The 21837-nt window shown below is 50.4% G+C and overlaps 1 protein-coding gene across 1 annotated transcript in view; it reads right to left on the bottom strand.

Moving 5' to 3' along the window:
- CPM (carboxypeptidase M) overlaps positions 1-21837 on the bottom strand; it is a 134276-nt gene that overhangs the window by 6049 nt on the left and 106390 nt on the right. Inside the window, exons 7-8 of the mRNA XM_075344874.1 lie at positions 8729-8881; positions 4833-4981 (exon numbers count right to left, since the gene is read on the bottom strand). Of these exons, the coding sequence (XP_075200989.1) occupies positions 4833-4981; positions 8729-8881 (302 nt within the window). The remainder of the gene's footprint in view (positions 1-4832; positions 4982-8728; positions 8882-21837) is intronic.

Below are 21837 nucleotides of genomic sequence, written 5' to 3'. Positions count from 1 at the left end.
CCCTCTTCTGACAAATGGGGCATCCGGGAGAGTGCATCAGCATTTATGTTGACACGGCCAGCTCGGTACTTTATGGTGAAATCATAGTTGGCTAGCCGGGCTACCCACCGCTGCTCCAGCGCGCCCAACTTGGCCGTGTTCAGGTGAGTCAGCGGATTGTTGTCCGTAAACGCGGTGAATTTGGCTGCCGCCAAGTAGTGGCGGAACTGCTCCGTGATAGCCCACACCAACACCAATAGCTCGAGCTTGAAGGAGCTATAGTTCTCAGGGTTCCTTTCGGTCGGCCGGAGTTTTCGGCTAGCGTAGGCAATCACCTTCTCCTTTCCATCCTGGACCTGGGATAGGACCGCTCCTAGCCCCACGTTACTGGCGTCCGTGTGGAGGATGAACGGGCTCCCATAGTCAGGGTACGCCAGGACCTCTTCTCCGGTCAAGGCCGCCTTCAACTGGCAAAAGGACTCCTCATGCTTGTCCTCCCACGACAGTGGGGCCCCAATGGGTCTACCACCTTTGGTCTGTCCCACGAGGAGATCTTGCATGGGGGCAGCCATCTTCGTGTACCCCTTTATAAAGCGCCGATAGTACCCCACCAGACCCAGGAACTGCCTTACTTCCCTCACTGTAGTTGGTCTCGGCCAGCTCTGGATGGCAGTGATCTTTTCAGGGTCGGGGGCGACACCATCCGCACTCACCACATGCCCTAGATACTGCACCCTGGGTTTCAGCAGGTGGCATTTTGAGGGCTTCAACTTCATCCCGTACTTGGCAAGGGACGCGAACACCTCGGCCAGGTGCTCCAGATGGGCTTCATACGTCTGGGAATAAACAATCACATCATCCAAATACAGCAGGACGGTCTCGAAGTTTAAATGTCCCAGACAGCACTCCATCAACCGTTGGAAGGTCCCGGGGGCATTGCACAGCCCAAACGGCATGCTATTGAATTCGCAGAGCCCCATCGGGGTGGTGAAGGCGGTCTTCTCCCGGTCCTCTGGGGCCACGGCCACTTGCCAGTATCCGCTGGTGAGGTCAAGGGTCGAGAAGTAGTTTGCAGTTCTCAGTGCAGCCAAAGACTCTTCAATACGAGGTAATGGATAGGCATCTTTATGGGTTATCTGGTTGATCTTCCGGTAGTCCACACACATCCGCATGGTACCATCCTTCTTCTTGACCAGTACCAACGGAGCGGCCCAGGGACTACAGCTGTCCCGAATAACCCCTGCCTCCTTCATATTCCTCAACATATCTTTGGCACACTGGTAATGTGCAGGGGGAATAGGTCTATACCTCTCTTTGATAGGGGGATGTTCACCCGTGGGAATGTGGTGTTGGACCCCCTTGATCTGCCCAAAGTCTAGGGGGTGCTTACTGAAAACCTGTTCGTACTCCTGCACCACCCTGTGTACCCCTGCCTTGTGATGTGTAGGGGTATCATCAGTGCCTACATGTAACTGTTGGTGCCACTCCTTTGCGTCCCCCTGGGGTGGGGGAATGCTGACGGTAGGTGGGAGTGTGGATGGACTGGCTTCATGGATAGTGTGAGGGTCCTGGGTGAGCAGCTTTGCAATGGTGGCATACCGGGGGAGCCTGACTTCTTCCTCCCCACAGTTCAACACTCTCATGGGCACTCTCCCTTTCTTCACATCTACCACCCCGCGGGCGGCCACTACAGTGGGCCAGTGCTCGGAAGGCATGGGCTCCATCATCGCAGGGTAGTCACGCCCCTGAGGCCCTACTGCTGCCCTACACCAGATCATCATCTCACTCCTAGGGGGCACAGTCAATGGAGCAACATCCATCACTCTCACTCCACCAATCTCCCCTCCTGTTGAGCTCACATGCTGGCGGTACATCAGGGCGCGGATCTCACGCTGCACAGCCCTCTGCCGGCTCCCCGCCGCTGTAGCGGCTAGCTGTTGCAATAAGTTTAACACATCAGCCATGCAGTGTTCCATCACATTGGTTCCCAGCACTATTTTCGGGTTATGATCACTGGGTTCATTCATGATCACAATCATACCCTGGTGTTGCAGTTCAGCTTGCCCCACTGTCATAGCCACTTGTTTATACCCCACCTGGGTCAATGGGAGTCCATTAGCGGCAATTAAATTTATACTATTGTCTGGAGGCGCCAGCTCGTCTGTGGCCCAATACTGCTGATACAACGTGTACGGTATGGTAGTTACCTGTGATCCAGTGTCCAAGAGAGCCATCACCGGTATGCCGTCCACAGCCACGGGGATGATAGGGCGGGCCCCGACATATCGGTCTCGCCAGTCCGGGGGGCCACGGTGTTCTACTCCTGAGGATTGGCCCGGGGCCCCAGGGGTTGCTCGTTTAACGGGCACTGTCGGTAGTAATGGCCCGGCTTACGGCACTTGTAGCAGATCGGAGGTCTGCTCCGCGGGTTGTTAGCGCTTCTCCGCTGCATCCAGGGAACATCTTCGGGACTGTCAGCAAGCTGTATCTGCGCTGGGAGTTGAGGTCTGGTCAGAGGTTGCAGTGCAGCTAGGATTTTGGCAAGGTCTCCGTCCATGCGACGGACCTGGGCTGCCAGCTCTTCTACTGTGCTGCTCGGGGCTGCAGATATTAGGGAGGTTGGTTTGGCTGAGGCCGCCACAACGGGGGCCGTCTCGACGGGCCACAGGACAGGTTCCAGAGCTTCAACAGCTGGGGGCTGTAGTGCTTTGATAGCCCGCTCCTTTAACACAGCAAAGTCCACATCAGGGTGTTCCAGGGCCCAGAGCCGGAGTTGTTTACGATCCTCAGGGGACCTCATCCCCTGCGCAAATTGCTCCACTAACATCTTGTTGCTATCCGCCTCATTAATAGAGTTCACCCGCTTCAGCGTGCGGAGGGCGGTCTGCAGACGTAGAGCATAGTCCCGAATGCTATCCCCAGCTCGTTGCCGGCACTGGTAAAACTGCATCCTCAGCTCCGCTTCAGTCCGGGTCTCGAAGGCAGTCTGTAGCTTCTCGAAGATGGTGGCTACAGAGAGCCGGTCCCCCTCGGTCCAGGTCTCCGCTTCCTGCTCCGCCGCACCGGTTAGCTGGCCTAGCACTATCGCTGCACGTTGCTTATCAGTCAGGGGGTACAGCTCTAGCAACGGGTTAAGCTTTTTCCGGAAGGCCTGTAGGGCATCCGGTTTCCCATCATACTGCGGTAGCCAGGCAGCTCCGGGCGCATAGGGCAAGGAAAACGGCATGACCTGAGCAAGCGCGGGGGCCGCGGCACCTCCCGCTGGTACGGCCGGGACCTGGGCAGGCCCATTCCCATCCGCGGGTGCCGCTGCGGCTGCGACCACCGCTCCTCCAGCGGCTCCGTCGGGCGCAGACATCTTGTTTCCGCCCCCCTTAGCTCTTTCCGGCCCCTCCTCTCTCGGGGCGGGGTTTTGGCCTTCGCGCCTCTACTGCTCGAGAAGACGCTCGAGCGGGAACTTTTCGCGCCAAAGATGGCGGCTTCTGAAATTTTTCTGCCGGATGCCTCCGGCGGTAACAAGGCGCACCTCTACCTGACGGCAGAGCGGTAAGATCCTGTTCGTGACGCCAAGTTGTCGCGGGCGGGGAGGAGGGTGTCAGCACACCGCGCTCACCCCTTCTGCTCGGGTCCGGCAGCTGCTCCTGGTGGCTTGAGCTGTGGGCCGGATCCCGGGGTTTCTCGAGCGACACTCCTCGCCCGTGAGTGAAAGGGGGGTGTTTGTGGTTGGATGTGGGGATTGTTATAGTTCGTGACGCCACCCACGGTTGTGGTGATTGCACCACCGCTGCTCAGTATGGGGGTCCCGGGGATGGTGATGCGGAGCAGCCAGGTGTTGTGTTGCCCCTCCGTGGGTAGGGGTTGGTGATCCCGGGGCCCGGTGATGAGATGTGAAGTGTAGGGCCTGGAGGGCGCAGGGACGCGGGGGCAGCGCTGTGCCTTGCGGCACTATGGTACTCACTCAGCCTGACACACGGACACAGTTTGTACGGTAAACCAAACGGCTGGTAGGACGGTCCCACAGACGGCTGCACCTGCACTCCCGGTAGGTGACGGTGATGTCCCTCTTCCTTGCACCTTTGCTTGACTTGTGGTATCGGTGGATTCCCTCCGGTTACCCGCTCCCCGGCTGCAATCTGGGCCGGAGGAGCTCTACACTTTGCCCACAGGCGCTGGCCCTGGGGAAACTGGTGCCCTGGCGGTGGCGGTGTCTCCCCGGTTCAGGTTGGGCTGTTGCCTTCACTCGGGACTTGGTTGTTGGGGGAGCTGCGTCCCCGTCACTGACGGATTTGGCAAATCTGGCGACTCCTAGCCTTGCCGGGGTCCGAGAGGCCCCTGCCCTGGTGCTGACTGTCCTTCGGAACACTGCTCCAGACCACCGGGCACACAGCCAACGGGGTCCTTCCAGGAACTTCCAAACGGTCCCCCTCCAGACAGTCACCGCCGTTGCTGACCTTGCTGTTCTGGCCCTCACAAAGCTGGACCCTTCAGGCTGTCCTTCTCTTCTGTCACTTTACTTGTTTTTTTTCCTTTACTACTTTCACTTTCTTAACTCCTCCACTTTAGCTCCTCACACTTGCCCTGCCTGGGCTAATCTCCGTTGTTACTCCTTCCACTTCCTCCTCCTGGACTCATCTGCCTGGTTTCTTCCTGCCTCCAGAGCTGTGAGCTCCTCGGTGGGCGGAGCCAACCGCCTGGCCCACCCCCTGGTGTGCATCATCAGACTCCTAGAGGAAGGCAACAAGGATTTGTAGGTTAGCTGTGATGTGCCTACCTGGAGTGTGGGGTGTGGTGGTGTGTGACCTGTGTCCCCTGGCTTGCCCAGGGCGACACACATATACATAATTGTTACTTACATTGAATGTGTATGTTCCTGGGAGAAGCAGAAGGAAATATTCCCCATTTTTATTGGTTCGGTAAGGGCATATGCGCAGTCTGCCCTGAACATCCACTACAGCATTTTGGATGGGTTTTCCATTTGTGTCAAGCACTTGCCCTTTTATTCCTGCCAAGTGATTGAAAGGGAATATAGAGTACTTAGCTCATAAACATACTCAGCAAAGAATGTGTTCATGACATTTTATAACATTCACCAAATTATCCCAATACCAGCGATTATTGTGATGGGAAAACTTTTTAAATAGTTTGTCCACTACCAGGACAACCTCTTCTTATTCCAAGTTTCTCCCGGGTAAAATAATAAAGCCTATAATCACCTGATGCACCTGAGCCCTTCCAATGGTGTCCGAGCTCACAGTGCCGGGGACAATGTGGAGTTGTGAAGTCACATGAGCCCCACATCCAATCAGCGCCGGCTTCCTTCTCCCCGCCTTCGGACCAAACGAGCAATCCACAAGAGGTGAGCGCAGCCGGCGCTGATTGGAGATGGGGCTCATGTGACGTCACAACCCCAGGTTAACCCCAGCACTGCGAGCTCTGACACCGCTGGAAGAGTGCCGGTACAGGAGGTGAGTGAGTATAGGCTTTAATATTTTACCTGGGGGAAACGTGGAATAAGAAGAGGCTGTCCTAGTAGTGGACAACCCTTTTAACTTAGTAATGAAATTGGATGTTCCAAATGCTGGAATTTTTTTTTTATGTTTTTATACTTGAGCACTTGGAATTGCTGTTTCAAGCATTTTGCAATCCAAACAGTAAGTTCACACATCACAGACAAATCACAGTATTTTCTACAAACTGCAAAACTCAATAGAACTGTAAAGAATGATTTTTTTCTCTGGCTGAAGTCATGCATGTAGCTTTTATGGCTCTTTTAGATGCAGTTTTTTACAGGTTAAAAATGTGTTAATGTTTTGTTGTGTTAAAGAGGTTGTCCTCTACTTTTACATTGATGGCCTATCTTATGATAGGTCATCAATATCAGATTGGCTGGGGGTCTGACACCCCACAACCCCACTGATCAGCTGCTCTTTGTACTGGCAGCAGCAGCAGGCAGCCGGAGCTGCTCAGTCTTCTGATAGTGGCCATGGCCGGGTACTGCACATCCACCTCCTTTTCAGATTAATAGGAGGCGGATGTGCAGTTCCCTGGCTACAGCCATTATCAGAAGACTGAGCAGCTCTGGAACTGAGCATTTCCGGCCCTAGGCTGCTGCCACCATCACTGAGAACGCTGATTGGCGGGGGTGCAGTGTGCCAGACCCAGCCAATCTGCCATTGATGACCCATCCTAAAGATAGACGATCAATGTAAGGGTACACTCACACGAGCATATAAATTGGACAAGTGCAATGCGAGAAAATTTCACATTGCATATTCAATGAGGGAGTGCAAATGGGCAGCTTTTTTCTCATCCAGATTCTGGATGAGAGAAAAGTCGCAGCATGCTGCGATTGTCAGCGAGAGCCATGTCACTCGCACCCATACAAGTCTGTGCGCGAGTGAAACATCGGACTGCACTCGAATGATATCTGAGTGCAGTGCCATTATCGCATCAGCTGACAATAAAGGAGATTTAGAGATTAATCCCGCCCTCTCCTCTACAGCGCCCGTCTCCTCCTCCGCAGCTGTGATCCGATCTTAGGATCAGATCACAGTTGCGTGACATTCGGCTCACGCTGGCAGCACAGCGGGAGCCGAGGGTCATTAGTATATCACATCTGAAGCATTCGCATTTGATGTCATACCACAGTGTGAATCCAGCCTAAAAGTAATGGAAAATCTCTTTAACTTATAATGCAAAAAAAAAACCCCTTAAATTTGCATTCGATTAATGTTGCAGATGTATTGCAAAGGGTGCACCCGACAGTGAAAATGACACAAACAAGTGACGCTGCTTATCTGTAGCATATGCAAAGCGGCTCAATTCCATATATAAATTATCTGCAGTGGTTGTCATTTTTGAAGTCTAACCTCGCTGCTATGCTAATGTGCTGTGGATTTCCCATTCCCAAATCCAGACTGAAAATCTGCTGCAATTCTGCAATGTGTGAGCAAGTTATTGGTTTACTTTTACGTTTACACTTTTTCCCTTCTTTTCAGATACACTCCTGATTTTAACTCAAGAAATGTAGAAACAGAAAAAAATACGCAAAGTGTTACAAGACGAGGGTGATTTTGCACATTTTACTTTTAATACAGATTTGTTCACAGTATATTTTTTGCAAAAATTGTGCTTGCTGCACGTGGGTTTTGCTGATTTGTCTCAAATTTCCATTGTGGAGAGTGAAATCCACACTCAATTCTGCACGAAAAAATTCACAAACTTAAAATCTGTGCAGAAATTTTTAGCAACATGGGATTTGTTTAACTTTCTTCTGCTTAGAGGCAAATATTCAATGAGTGAGTGAACGTTCCGTGCCCTGGGCCGTTTTTGTAATGGGGTGTATTTACATGGGATTTAGGTTAGTGTTCATACGTGACGCCACTTACGGTGCTGCGGCTATATATATTTGGAGCCGCCGCAGCAGAATATCACTACTGGGGCTGGTGGTTTTTGCAGCCTGGATGGTAGGCCCTCCGCAAGCAGGGCCTCGCTCCAGAGGATGGGTGTTGTGACGGGCGTCGGAAGAAGGTAGTCCACACAGAGGTATAGTGCAACTGTTTTTTTACTCACGGCTGGTAGGTGGTAACAGGTTGCCCGAGGCCGGCTGGTTTCACCTTCAGGTCCCCTTCGTCCCAGTGCCAGTTCAATACTCTGGTACCTTCTTCCCCTGCACCTGTCTCTGGTAAATGGGTCCCCGTCCAGTGGTTTGTCCACTTTTGTCCACCTAACGATAGCGTGAACCCTGTGTGGTTGGAGTCTCTGGTCCTGTCCCCGACTCTCCCTTTGCTACTGAGTCTTCAGATTCTTAGGGTCAGCGAGGTCCCCTCGCTGTGCAGATGTTAACAGGTCGGCTTGAATTTTTTTCCTGTCCTAGGGTTCTTACCCCGTCGGTGCGTAGTTCCTGGAGTACTCCACCGGCAACTACTCTCCTGGGTACCAGGTTACCGTTCCCCCCTCAGTCAGGACGTTGCTTCACTTCCACCTTCACTCCTCTACTGCTGTCAACTCACTGACTACTCTCCACAGTCTGCCCATCCCACCTGGTCAACTAGTGGACTGGTTTGGCTCCACCTCTAGGCGGCCATCCATTGGTCCAACCCTAGCTAAGTACCATTGTATGGGGGATTGTTGGGGAAAAACTGGGATTACTTGGGTTTTTGGTGTTACCGGCACTGGGTCTCCGGGTCCCTAGGGGGTAGGCCCTGCATCCTTCTGGGGACGCAGAACCTTGTAGCACACTGATGACTTTAAGGGTGCTACACTGGCCTTACAGATACTGAGGTAACATACTCACCAAATACACAACATGTGCACATGGTCTTACAAATACTGAGGTAAGAAAGTCACCAAATACTCAATGGGTGCACGTGGCCTTACAAATATTGAGGTAAGAAAGTCACCAAATACTCAGCATGTGCATGTGGCCTTACAAATACTGAGGTAAAAAAAACAAAACAAATACCCAACGTATGCACGTTGCCTTACAAATACTATGGTAAAAAACTCACTAGCTACTCAACGTGTGCACGTGGCCTAAGCTGATGGCTCCAGAGTAGCTACACCTAGTGTTTAGACTCACAGCTAAATCTACATGCTGTTCCATATTGTGCATTATTAGTCTAAATAATGCAGTTCCACATTCTTGCAAATTATGATCAGACTCCATTGCTCTTTATTTTCTGTTAATGACATGTTAAGCTGTTTTGATTTCTTTTCACATCACCTACTTAGATGATTAGTCACGTACCCATATGGACTTGCTTCATGTACTCCACAACAGAAACTTTGTTGTCATTCCAATGCCCCTGAAGTGTTGCGGCATCTGGATACTTACAACACGACACCTCGAGAGTGATTTCAACGCACTGACTGAAGATGTAGTTATAATCTTGCATGCCACCTGGAATCAAGGGTATAGGTCACTTTTCTAACCACATTGGTAAATATAGAAATATTGTGCACAAAATACAAATATTAACTCTCAGTTTCATTCTTAGTTACCTAACCCCCAACTACAACCCAACAAATTCTAGGAATTTCTAGTCAGTTTAGTAAGAAAAAAAGTGTAATGAAGAAACACAGTTTATACATAAGTGAGAATGGCATTTAAAATAAAATGGAGGTTTGTGCTTCATGCAGTAATGTATGGGTACGTTCTCCATTTAGGATTGCTATTAAAGCTGCAATAACCAGACTTTATATGTTCTACAGAATACTCTGATCACAATAAGGCTATGTTCACACTGAGGTGTTTTTTTTTTATTTTTTTTTTTAATTTTAAGCTTTCAAATACATGTTTTTCAAGCAGAAACCGGTTCAGGAAACTCCTTTTTTTAGGGGATCTTGTAAAGGGATTTTTTTTCCCTGAACAGCTTTAGAAGTGTTTTAGTTGGACAGTGCTTAGTTTGGAGAGGTTTACGTCAGGATCTCAGAGAGATGCACTTTTGTTTTTTCACAAGGCGGTTTTCAAAACTTTTTAAGGAAAGTTCAAATAACTCATAAATGGCAAAAAATGGAGTGTGTTTGGCTAGGTTCACACACCGTCTTTTAGTTACCGAGTTTTCCCAGGCAAAACAACTTCAGAAAACTGTCTGCTGATGTTCTCGTGAAGCAGCTTTGCCAACAGTATTGCCGTTCTTATGACAGCTATACCAGAAAAGAAGGGACATAAAATGGAAACCGTACACAGCAATGTCGTCTTTGACAGATGTGAACTATGTTCACTTTATGCACCTTTTCACTTTCTTTCAGATAATTTCTAGGACTTAACCGCCTGAAAATGACCTACTCCATAGCCTTACAACAGTTTGTGAGGAGGATGTTGAAGAGAATCCACACCAAAATACTCAAGATACAGGGTCAACATAGCCTGCAGTGTGTGCTCATGTTGCTTTTAATGCTGACGTGTTTTAAAGCAGTAAAAAAAAACGCTCAAAAACATGAACATGTGTATTTTTATGTAAAAACTAGTTTCTTTTGATATTGTGTAATATGGTTTTGCCAAGATGCCAAGCCTTTTAAAAGAAGTGACGTATATTCGTCAACCATTTTGCACTATGAAGACAGTTAATACTTTATAATAGAAGTCAACAGGAAAGCTAAAAAAAAATGCCCTGAAGACAGCAATTTTTTTGTGTTTTCCACCACACACACACACACACACAAAATATTAGCATTTTCTTAATTTCTTAATGAAGTCCAGAAAATGCAAGAAAGATACCAGGAAAAATAAATGCCAGGATTGTTTCCTCAGGCTTTTTTTTTTCAAACGTCTTTAAGGCCTCTTTTACACATGTTAAAAACACATATGTCCCTCTGTGTGCTGTGATTTCACGGCACACGTGTGTTCTCTATGTGCTACCCGTTATAGCACATGGAGATCAGGCATTCCAAACTCGCCTGTTCCTGCTCCTACTGTCCATGGTGCTAAACCTCTGGCTCTCGTGTGTGCGGCCGCCGCCGTGTCCTCTCTGCAGCTACTTCCGGGTCAGCTGTGCAGTGCATAACTGCATATTCATAAGAATAATTTGCCGGGCCTGGAAGCAGAGACAGCAGCAGCCGGAGACAGCGTCGCTGGAGATGGGTGAGTTTCAAAACCTTTTTAAATGTACGTGTTTTCTGGTATGTGTTTCACGGACCATACCACTGTGTTTTCCATGTGACATCAGTGATGCCAGAAAAAAAACGGACATGTCTCCGAGCGGAATCATGGACACGCATGTACATCACAGGGACACAGTCAGTGAAAAATCACTGATGTGTGCACAGACCCATTGAATTTAATGGGTCTGCGTATGTCCATGATTCTGGTATGTATAAAAACTGTCACATACGTACCAGAATCACTGACATGTGAAAGAGGCCTAAATAGCAGAAATAGACACAAAGTAAACAAACTCTTAACAAATGTGCAAACGGGAGAAATGTTGAGAATTTTTTTTTTTTTTTTTTTAAATCAGGTTCATTTTTATTTAACATCAAAATTATACAACACATAAAATAATTCCCTCCATAGAAATATCACAGAAAGGGAAAAAACCTTTAGTCAATAAGAAAAACCACACAAATAACATAATAAACAATGCACCCGCAGTCCACGTCTCATTTCAATATGGGTCTCAAAGTGCATATTATTTCCCAATATATTCTCCATAGTATAGCTTACCCAGCATCATTATGACATTATATATATATATACACATATACATACACGCACGCACGCACGCACACACATATACATGCACACACATATACATACACGCACGCACGCACACACATATACATGCACACACATATACATGCACACACCTTCCAGCAGTACGCATATCACCCTATTTGAGGAAATTTGTTAACCGGTCAGAAGGAGAAGGACCTGGTCGCTCGCACTGTCCTGCAGTAACGCCGAGGAGGGAAGGCCTGGGGTATCCAACCATGCCCCCCAGATCTTATAGAACTTTTTCAATGCATTTCTTTTAAGGTATACTCCTCTCTCCAGTCGAAGTATAGCGTTTACTCTTTCCCTAAAATCCCCGATGACCGGAGGCGCTGGGTCCAACCAGTGGTAGGCCAACAGTTTCCTAGCCTGGTACAAGAGACGTGTAATACCGACCATTACCGGCGAACTCAAGGCCACCCCCCCTCCAGTAGACCCAGGATACATATAATAGGTCTTGGCTGTAGACGGATATTGAAAACTTGTCTAACCAAATCTAGTACTGCCCTCCAGTAATCTTCAATGTTCCCACAGGACCACATCATATGCATCAGATTCGCACCCTCCTGTCCGCACCTAGGACACAGATCATCCATCCTAACTCCCATCTTATGCAATAGACTAGGTGTCCTATATACTCTATGTAACAGGAATAGCTGTGACAGTCGTTGGCCTTCAGATACAGCAAGGCTTGGCGTCTGAGACAGGACCTCACCCCACTGTTCCTCTGTCATAGGGCCTAGGTCCCTCTCCCACTTTTCTCTAGCCTGCAAAGGGAATTTGTCGAGGTGTCTAGATAACATCACTGTATACAACCTAGAAATAATACCATAGGAGCGATCAGATGTCAACAATTCAGTAAGAGTGTGATTCCGCTCTATCCTAATGTCCATACGACGTGTCTGTGTCTCATAGGCATGACGGAGCTGCAGGTATTGGTAAAAGGAACTGTGCGGTATCCCAAACTCAGCTTGAAGCTGGTCAAATCTTTTAAGTATATTATTCTGAAGAATCTGAGACACCTGATGCACCCCCCTGCTCACCCACATTCTCCAACCCGGGAGTCTCTGCAGCTCCGCCAGTCCACGATTATGCCATAAGGGCCAGTACTCAGTCATTCCTGATATTCCCAGCAACTGCTTCCCTCTATCCCACACCTTGTACATCAATGATAATGTTGGATATAATGTTCCTCCTCTGGGTGAGTATCCTGCATCCAAAAAAGCCACTGGGTGTCCCCATTCTGCAAGGCCCCTCACCAATTTGCCCCCAGCGTCATATGCCTCATCCTTTCCCCACCCCCTGAAGTGCTGCATCTGTGCCGCAATATAATAAACCCACGGGTTGGGGACTGCCAGACCCCCATCCTCCTTCCCTCTCTGCAGGGTCTCAAGGCGGATTCTAGCCTGCTGCTTTTGCCACAAGAGTTCCCGAAACAAAGTGTTGATTTTACGGAAAAATTTCCAGTGGATCCATATTGGGGCGTTGTGGAGAAGATACAGAAGTTTGGGCATCAGTACCATTTTTAGTAGATTAGCACGGCCAATAAGGGACAGTGGGAGTCGACACCAGGCATCTATCTTGTTCCTAAACTGAGCCAACACTGGTTCCAGATTTTGAGAGTAGTAATCACGCGGTCGGGCACTAACCACAATCCCCAGGTATTTAAATTTATCCACCGTCGGAATTGGCAGCCCCAGAGTACTAAAATTAGATGGGAGTGCATCTATAGGGAGCAGGGCCGATTTCTTCCAGTTTATTAGGAGTCCCGAGCGCCTACCAAATTCTATAATAATATTTATTGCTGGGCCCACCGATGTCCCCACCTCCCTGAGATACAGCAACAAATCGTCCGCATAGAGGGAAACCTTATGCTCCAGACCGCCTATCTCAAACCCCTTTACGCCAGCGGATGCACGAAGCATAGCCGCCAATGGCTCAATTGCCGCTGCAAATAGTAATGGAGAGAGAGGACAGCCCTGTCTCGTGCCCCTGGCCAAATTAAAAGACGAGGAGGTACAACGATTAACTCGAATCCTGGCCCGCGGAGAGGCATATAACAATTTGACCCAGCCAATAAATCTGGAGCCAAGACCCAATTTCTCCAAAACTACCCATAGGAAATTCCATTCAATACTGTCAAAGGCTTTGGCTGCATCTAATGACAGGACTGCTCTCTCCTTGTTTCTCCCCTCAGAACTTAGCTGTATCCCCAGGAATAAACGTCGCAAATTAATGGAAGTAGATTTATTGGGGATGAATCCAGTCTGATCCTCGTGGATCACTGACGTGATCACCCGGGACAATCTGTTAGCTAGAATTTTAGCGATTAATTTAATATCTAATGTAAGCAGCGAGATTGGGCGATAGGAGTCAGGCGCGGTCGGATCTTTCCCGGGTTTTAAAATCAGAACAATAATAGCCTTCCTCATGGATGCAGGGAGGGATCCCTTCTCCTCAGCATCTCTGAACACATCCAAGAGTCTTGGCAGCAGCAGATGGGTATATAATTTGTAGAATTCACCCGGGAGTCCGTCCGCACCTGGGGCCTTTTCATTTTGGATTTGACCGAGCGCCTCCTCCAGCTCCTCCAGGTCTATATCTCTATTCAGGGATTCTCTCTCACTATCTGACAGACTGGGGAGAGTGATCTCCTCCACAAAGTCCCGCAGTTCCTCATCCCCATAATGCGATTTAGAGGAGTATAATTGGGTGTAATACTGTTGCATGACCTCCACAATCCTCCCGCTGTCCCTCACCTCCTCTCCAGTGTCAAGTTTCAATTTGGTGATATAGGTCAATCCCTCCTGCGCCCTAGCAATTGTAGCCAAGCGATGTCCCACACTCTCCCCCTCCGTAAAGTACCGCTGCTTAAGGAAAAAGCGTTTGTTAGTGGCCAAGGAAGTCATATGGTCTCTCAGAGCTCTCTGCGCCCTCTCTAAGTCCCGCTTGGCATCATCTGTAGGGTTAGATATAAGAAGTCGTTCTGCATCACCTAAAGTGTCCGTCAGATACTTAGTGCGCTCTCTTGTTTTCGCCTTTCGGGTGCAAATTTCCCTAATATATGTCCCACGAACATACGCCTTCATTGCGTCCCACACTATATGTTTAGATGCCGTACCGTCATTTGTCACAAAATATTCCCGTATAGTGTCAGTCAGAGTGCCCCCTATCAGTTGTATCCAAAAAGGGTTGAGCCGCCAAGGTATCCCCGCCAGCCGGTCTGGGTCCCCAAGCCTTAGACGGACCTGTAGTGGGGAGTGGTCAGACACCCCCCTGGCCAGGTACGTGACTGAAGCTACACAAGGCAGCAGCTGAGCATTTCCAATGGCCAGGTCAATCCGGGACAGTGAATGATGAGAACTAGAATAGCATGAGTACTGCCGGACCTGCGGGTTTCTAATACGCCAAATATCTACATATCCCACCTCCTCCATCAGTCTGGCAAGGGATGTAGCTGCCGCCCCCACTGAGATATTCCCTGTATGTAACTTATCCCAATACGGGTGCAAGTAATTATTATAGTCTCCTACTAATAGGGTGGGGACCTCAGGGAGGGAAGCAACAAAATTGAGGATACGTTTCAATGGTTCCCCTGTGTATGGCGGCGGAATATAAATTGCAACTAGAACACAGCGCACATTATGAAGGACACAGTAAAGACATACAAATCTACCCTCCTGATCCACAGAAGCTTTAAGACACTCAAACGGCACTGTCCTGTGTATCAGGACACTCACCCCCCTGGAATGTGTGGTATATACAGAGTGGTACTCATGGGCTATCCATTTTTTGTGGAGCAAGTGGAGCCGCTCCTTCACCAAGTGCGTTTCTGATAAGAATATTATGTCTGGCTTAAGCTGCTGTAGAAACAGAAAAACTGCACATCTTTTAGTGGCTTCACCCAATCCTCGCACATTCCAGGCCACTATATTAACCTCCTTCGCCATAAGGGTGAGTGCACATATGTAACAGCAGGGGGCAGCAAGCGGGGACCCCCGGACCCATCTGCAGCAGTTCCCATAGATGAGCATAGACCAAACAGGTGCATAAAACAAAAAGGTCAAACAACATAAAAACATACACAGTAAACCAGGACATTCCTCTCAAACAGAGGGAAGTGGGGCTAAACATAACCGTAAGAGCACATAACGGTTTAAATTCCTGAACAGTCATCAACTGCATAGTAACCTATCTGGGTGGCTCCTGCCAACCGTCCATAAGTGTTCCAGCCGGGAAACATAGCAAGTTCACCTCAGCAAGTCCAACAGCAAGGAATCCGCAATAATCCTCAGCGGTGATTTCTGCGCAGTCCTTTTTCATTGGTATCGAGCCATGCGGCTGCATCCTTTGGAGTGTCAAAAAACTTTGTCCCACCATCCGCCACCACTCGCAGCCTGGTAGGGTATAGCATTGAGTAAGAGATCTGCAGCTGCCTCAGGCGTTTTTTGACATCAATAAATTGCGCTCTCCTCTGCTGGATTTCAGTGGAAAAATCCGGGTACAGTGAGACCTTATGGCCGTCAATAGCCAGATCCTTAATCTCCCGGGCTCTGCGGAGCGCAGTGTCCCTGTCCCTGAAGTGCAGTAGCTTGAGGAGGATAGGACGAGGGGGTGCCCCTGGTGGTGGGGGTCTAGTGGGGACCCTATGTGCCCGCTCAATAGTGAAGAAAGGAGAAAACAGATCCATACCCAAAGTCTTGGGGAGCCACATTTCAAAAAAAGCTACTGGATTATTGCCTTCTGCCTTTTCTGGGACCCCGACCAGTCGGAGATTGCTTCTGCGGGATCTGTTTTCTAGATCGTCCACCTTAGCCCTAAGCAATGAGATATTGTGGATTGCTCTGCCAAGGTCCCGAGTCAGAGGGGGCAGCTTATCCTCTGTGGCACTGACCCGGTCTTCCAGGGCCCCCACCCGTACATTGACCCCCTGCAACTCGTGCCTGATAGATGAAATGTCCATTTTAATTCCTCCCATCTGTATGTTCAAAGTGGCTAGCATATTGTTGCAGGTGTTTACTGCTGCAAGCACATCACTGAGGGTGGGCTCTGCTCTCCCAGGATCTGTGTTTTCATCTGCAGCTCTAAGATTGTCCCCCTTCTCCACATTACTGGCAGCAGCCAACATACTCACAGCTCCCTGCTGCTCTTCCTCCTCCATCAGTTCTTGTCCTGGGATCTGTAGCTCCTCCACGCTGAGGTCAGACTGCTTAACAGCTCCAGGTATCTCAGGCTGATCTCGTGCAAACTTGCTGAGGCGAGCTATTGCATCAGACGCCCTGCCCCCACCTGAAGCTCCAGCGTCCATGAGTGTGGCCTGTGTCCCACGCTTCTTATCAGCCCGAGTTCTGGTCATATCACTCAGGTCTTTGAAGCCCCCTCAGTCTAGGAGAGGTCACCACTTCAGGAAAGCAGTAAAACAAACTTTAACCCCAGCTGGACAGGATTATACAGGAGTTTTTTGCAGGAGCTCTCTCTACACAGGTCTTCCTCACATGCTGCTCAGGCCACGCCCCCGAGAATTTTTGTTTTTAATGGATTCTCATAAAATCCTCTTCAAAATTTCTTACAAGTTATTTCTATAAAAAAAAATGCACTTTGGTGTTACGTTTTTTTTTTCTTTTTTATTCCTGAAAAGATTTTGAAACACTTAGTGGAAAGAAAAAAAAAAAGAAAGTGCATGTCACTTCTTTGAAGAGAATCTTGGAGGAAAACTCTCCAAACTAGGCTCTGCTCTTTTTGGGTGTTAATTCTTCATCAGGGCAGAATACCTCTGCCCTGATGAAGAATTAACACCCAAGAATTTCAAAATGTACGTCGCTTCGTGAGGTTCTGCTGCTGCGACCAAGCCCTCATTATACCACTCCACCAATACTGGTAGATATGCTGTTACCATCGCTTACACAATGTGATGAGGTTGTGATCCTGAGGGGTTATATTTACTACGGGCATTGCCCAAGACAGGATGTATGCAATGTTTGCATTTGTCTTTTTGCAGTATTGCAATTTAACTAACTGTCATTAACCCTGAAGGGTTATATACACTAGAGCCTGGTCCTGTCATTTTATGTGTTTTTAATGGATGTTCATCTGCTGTATCTAATAAAACTTTTGTACCTTTTGCACTCTAAAAACTCATTGTCCTCTTGCTTATATACAATTAGAATCTATGTGGATATTCATATGTCCATTTTCATCCTGCAGCACGGATGACAAGGGGCAATACAAATCTATCGGTGTGTGAAAATCATGTACAGCACATGGATAGTATCTATGTGTCATCCGTGTGCTGTTTGTGTGGCGCCCCTGACCTGGTCAGGCACCACTGAGTACTGCACCCATGCTGGGGACAGTACAATACAGGTAATCCAGAAGGCTGACCGAGGTGTGACTACACAGGCGCATAGTGATCAGGTCTCACACATGTACCTTTGAGAGGACCCCTGGGGATCCCAGGAGGGGGCAAAGCCTTCACCTCCACTTGAGGAGTGGAGGGGGCGAAGCCTCCATCTCCACTCAAGGGGTGTGGTAGAGAGCCTGGTTGCTAGGTGGCGTAGGCAGGCACAAGGGGAAAAGAGAAGGAGGAGTAAAGAGTCTGAAGCAGAGTGTGGAGGAGTGAGGAGCATGGAAGTGGAGCTCAGACAGGAGCAGCAGGCAGGTCCCACGAGTGAGCCGGTTTAGTGTGCAGTCCAGGAAGAGCAGAAGCAGACCCTGGAGCTGTTGCAGTCTAACAGCGTCCGCGCAGTGACTACCGACGGGGGAGAACGGTCACCTGGTAGTGCTGCCCGAACACCACACACAGCTGGAGAGAGAGCAGTGTAGTGGAAAGTAAGGAGACTGTCAGGGAGTACCAGGCCCAAACGGGCGGCAGATCCCGATGCGGGGATAGATCCACCTTTCCTTGCTAAACCTGCCGGTGTGGGGCCCTTAAAGCCCACGCCACAACACCACAAAAGCCGCAGCCACGTAGCCACAGTTAGGGCCCATAGTTCACAGGAGGCAAGCAGCTGGAGTGATCTGGTCCAGGCGACAAGCAAACGGCAAACAAAAGAGGGGAGCAGCTACTTCCCTGGGTGACCCCCATAGGGACTAAAAGTCGGGGTTACCACAAACCACAGAAGGGCTAAAGAAGGCGAGTCAGTAGCCACCCTCATCAGTCAGCCTGAAGGATACCTGGTTCCAGCCTGGTTCATCCCAGCTACGCCCGGGTTACTCACCCTGCCATCAACTGTGAGTAAAACCCCTGAAAGACATTCTGCTTGTGTGGAGTTATTCTGCGCCTTGTGGTTCTACACACCTACACAGGGCCCTGGGGCTTGCCTCACTCTCAGGAGGCTGTTACAACTGACTGCACCCACCATCGGCCCCAGGCATCCCTAATCTGCAGTGGCGGTCCCCACTGACCGCAATTCTGAGAGTGGCGTCACGACAATCCTAAAAGAAGATCTCCTACCTGTGACAAGATCCAGCCGAGTGGAGTCCCTGAAGGTAATGCACCGACACTGCACTTGTGGGGCTTCACATCTGGCGTCACGAACAGGATAAGGACTAGACCTGTTCAGACAGGTGACCATGTGCCTGGGCGGTCCGCTTGGAAAATTGGAAGCGCCGCCATATTGCCACCATGAAAAGCGCGCTGAAAAACAACAGCAGCCCGCGCTGGGAGAAGTTACCGCCCACGAAGAGGTGTGGCTACCCAGAGATCCCCTGCAGAGTCCGGACCTCGCAAGTGAAGAGAGCGGAGGCGTTCAGAGACGTCGGGACAGAAAGGGAGCCAGAAGCCTGCTGCTGGAAGAGGCAGAGCAGAAACTGAAGAGCCTGCAACTGGAGGCAGCGACGAGTCCACTGCTGGGAAATCGTGCAGAAGAAGGCGCAGAGGAAATGGCGTCTGAACGCAGAAACCCAGAACCAGGCTCCGCTGCCTGGTGGTATCGGGAGCTTGCCCAGTTCTGCGACCGACTGGAGACCCGGGTCGTGGAGCAGATCAGAGAGGAACGCATGGAGCTTCTGGAGATGGCTGCCGCGGTGCAGGCCTATGAGGAAAAAGCTGCGCGACGAGTGCCAGACCGAGCGGCGACGACTCAGACCCCGATGGTGCCACCGATGGGTGAGTCCAGTGTTGCCCCTGCCAGCGCGAGTGCCCCGACCCCTGCTGCCACGCACGCGGTCCCTGAAGAGGCGCCCGGCGCGGCGACGCTGAAACAGGCCGCAGCCACGCCAGGTGCGGCCCGCCAAGTCCAGGCCGCCGCAGAGATGCCCTGCCCGGCCCGCAAAGATCCGGCTGCCGCCGCGACCCTCATCCACGCCGCAGGTGTGACGCTGACCCAGGCCGCCGCCATGCTAGGCCCTGCCCGCCAAGCCCAGATCGCTGCAGCGACGCCCAGCCCAGCCTGCACAGATCCCATCGCAGCTGCGACGCCAATTCAGGCCGCCGCAGCGATGCCCTGCCCGGCCCGCCAAGAACCGGCCGCAGTAGCGATGCCCGCTAAGACTCCAGCTGCGACCCTGATTGAAACTGCAACGCTGATCCAGGCCGCTGCCATGTCAGGCGCGGCCCGCCAAGACAAGAATGTACCACTGTTTACCCCGGCCTGCAAGGCCAGAGCAGACACCGCTCCCCAGTCTAAGGAAGTTCCTGCTAGGAAGTCCCTGATAGGAGAGGACCCTGAATACTGGAAGCTGAAGGCTGACCTAGAGGCCCAGTTCCCACAGGAGATGGTGGACCGGTATCTGCTCCCTCCGCACACCCCCAAGGCGACTTCTGCAGCAACCACGCCAAAGAGTCCCCCGCCCGGGCCTGCTGATGACCACCCATCCCCGGCGCTGCCACAACAGGAGTGCTTAGAAGAACTAAGGGGGAGAGGAGGCCAGGAGGCTGAGGAGCTGACCCCGGAGCCATCAGCAGTGGATCCATGCCCCGCGCCAGAGATGCTGCCGTATTCCCGCTGGGATGAAGAGAGCCCGACACCCTCTGCTGAAGAAGATCTGTCCAGGTACCTCACCTGGGAGCCTGCAGGCAGTGAAGTAACAACCCAGCAGAACCCAGCCCGTAGGACACGGCGCCGTAGCAGAACCAAGCTTTCCCCTGCACCGCAGTCTCCAGAGCAGAAAGACGAAGTCATGGCCAGAGACTTGGAAGAGAAACGGTCTTTAAGAAGAGCCAAATCCCAGGTTAGAGGCCCACTTTGTCGTGGTGTAGTAGAGGATTTCAGTTTGAAGAGTGGATATGGTTTCATAGTAGCTCCTGGTATAAAAGAAGGCATATTTGTGAATAGAAGGGATGTTAGAGCCCATTTGCCCAGAGGACATCCGGGAAGGAACTTACAGATGGGAGATACAGTGGAATTCACAATGCATCAGGGAGAAAGAGGATGGTATGCACTTGACGTTACGCCATGTACCAGAGATTCCTATAGAAACCCAGTTGTCTCCATACCACAAGAAAAAGAAACAGATACAGAAGAAGAAAGGAAAGATAAAGGACCCACTGATGAGACTACCTCCGATGATGAGAGAAATGAAGGAAACAACAGGTGCCGCAGCCCTACAGGCCCAAGCCCTGGTAAGGAGGAATCTATGTAGAGAAAAGTAAGAAGTACAGCAAGTTAAAGTTTTGAAAAGTTTGCAACGTTAATGTTTAAGAAATGTGCCCACATGAACTAATGTGAGAAACCCATAAACCTTAAGGCTATGAACTGGCTATAGCCACAAACTCTCGCAGTGTAAATAGTTACCCCAGAGGTACCACCACCAGAGCCAGCCTGTTTAGGGGCTTGGCTCACCTGCAACCAGGGAGCACGTCCGTTTATGGGGCCTTGGCTCGCCTGCAACCAGGGAGCATGCCTGTTTATGGGGCCTGGCTCTCCACCACAAAGAGGGTACCTGGTCAGCACCAACTGTGGAGGCCGCCTCTACATCCTGCCAGAAGTGGCTGAAGGCGCGGCTTCACCAGGCCAGGTATGCCCTGAAGACCACCAGCCCATGAAAGCCGCCTCTACATCCTGCCAGAAGTGGCTGAAGGCGCGGCCAACGTGAGAGGGTTTTGGGTGGGTTAACGGACTTGTGGGTGGAGGGTGGTGATGTATGGTACCTGGTGGTTTTAAAAAGTTTTACCATGTTTTAATGTTTTATGCATTTTAAAATGTTGTCTTGCAGCCCGAGGACGTGCTGGTGATAACTAAGGGGGAATGTGGCGCCCCTGACCTGGTCAGGCACCACTGAGTACTGCACCCATGCTGGGGACAGTACAATACAGGTAATCCAGAAGGCTGACCGAGGTGTGACTACACAGGCGCATAGTGATCAGGTCTCACACATGTACCTTTGAGAGGACCCCTGGGGATCCCAGGAGGGGGCAAAGCCTTCACCTCCACTTGAGGAGTGGAGGGGGCGAAGCCTCCATCTCCACTCAAGGGGTGTGGTAGAGAGTCTGGTTGCTAGGTGGCGTAGGCAGGCACAAGGGGAAAAGAGAAGGAGGAGTAAAGAGTCTGAAGCAGAGTGTGGAGGAGTGAGGAGCATGGAAGTGGAGCTCAGACAGGAGCAGCAGGCAGGTCCCACGAGTGAGCCGGTTTAGTGTGCAGTCCAGGAAGAGCAGAAGCAGACCCTGGAGCTGTTGCAGTCTAACAGCGTCCGCGCAGTGACTA

The sequence above is a fragment of the Anomaloglossus baeobatrachus genome, chromosome 4 (assembly GCF_048569485.1).
Source record: "Anomaloglossus baeobatrachus isolate aAnoBae1 chromosome 4, aAnoBae1.hap1, whole genome shotgun sequence".
Classification (NCBI taxonomy): domain Eukaryota; kingdom Metazoa; phylum Chordata; class Amphibia; order Anura; family Aromobatidae; genus Anomaloglossus; species Anomaloglossus baeobatrachus.
Note: the sequence above shows the minus strand (reverse complement) of the source record. Positions and strands in the feature narration are given on the sequence as shown.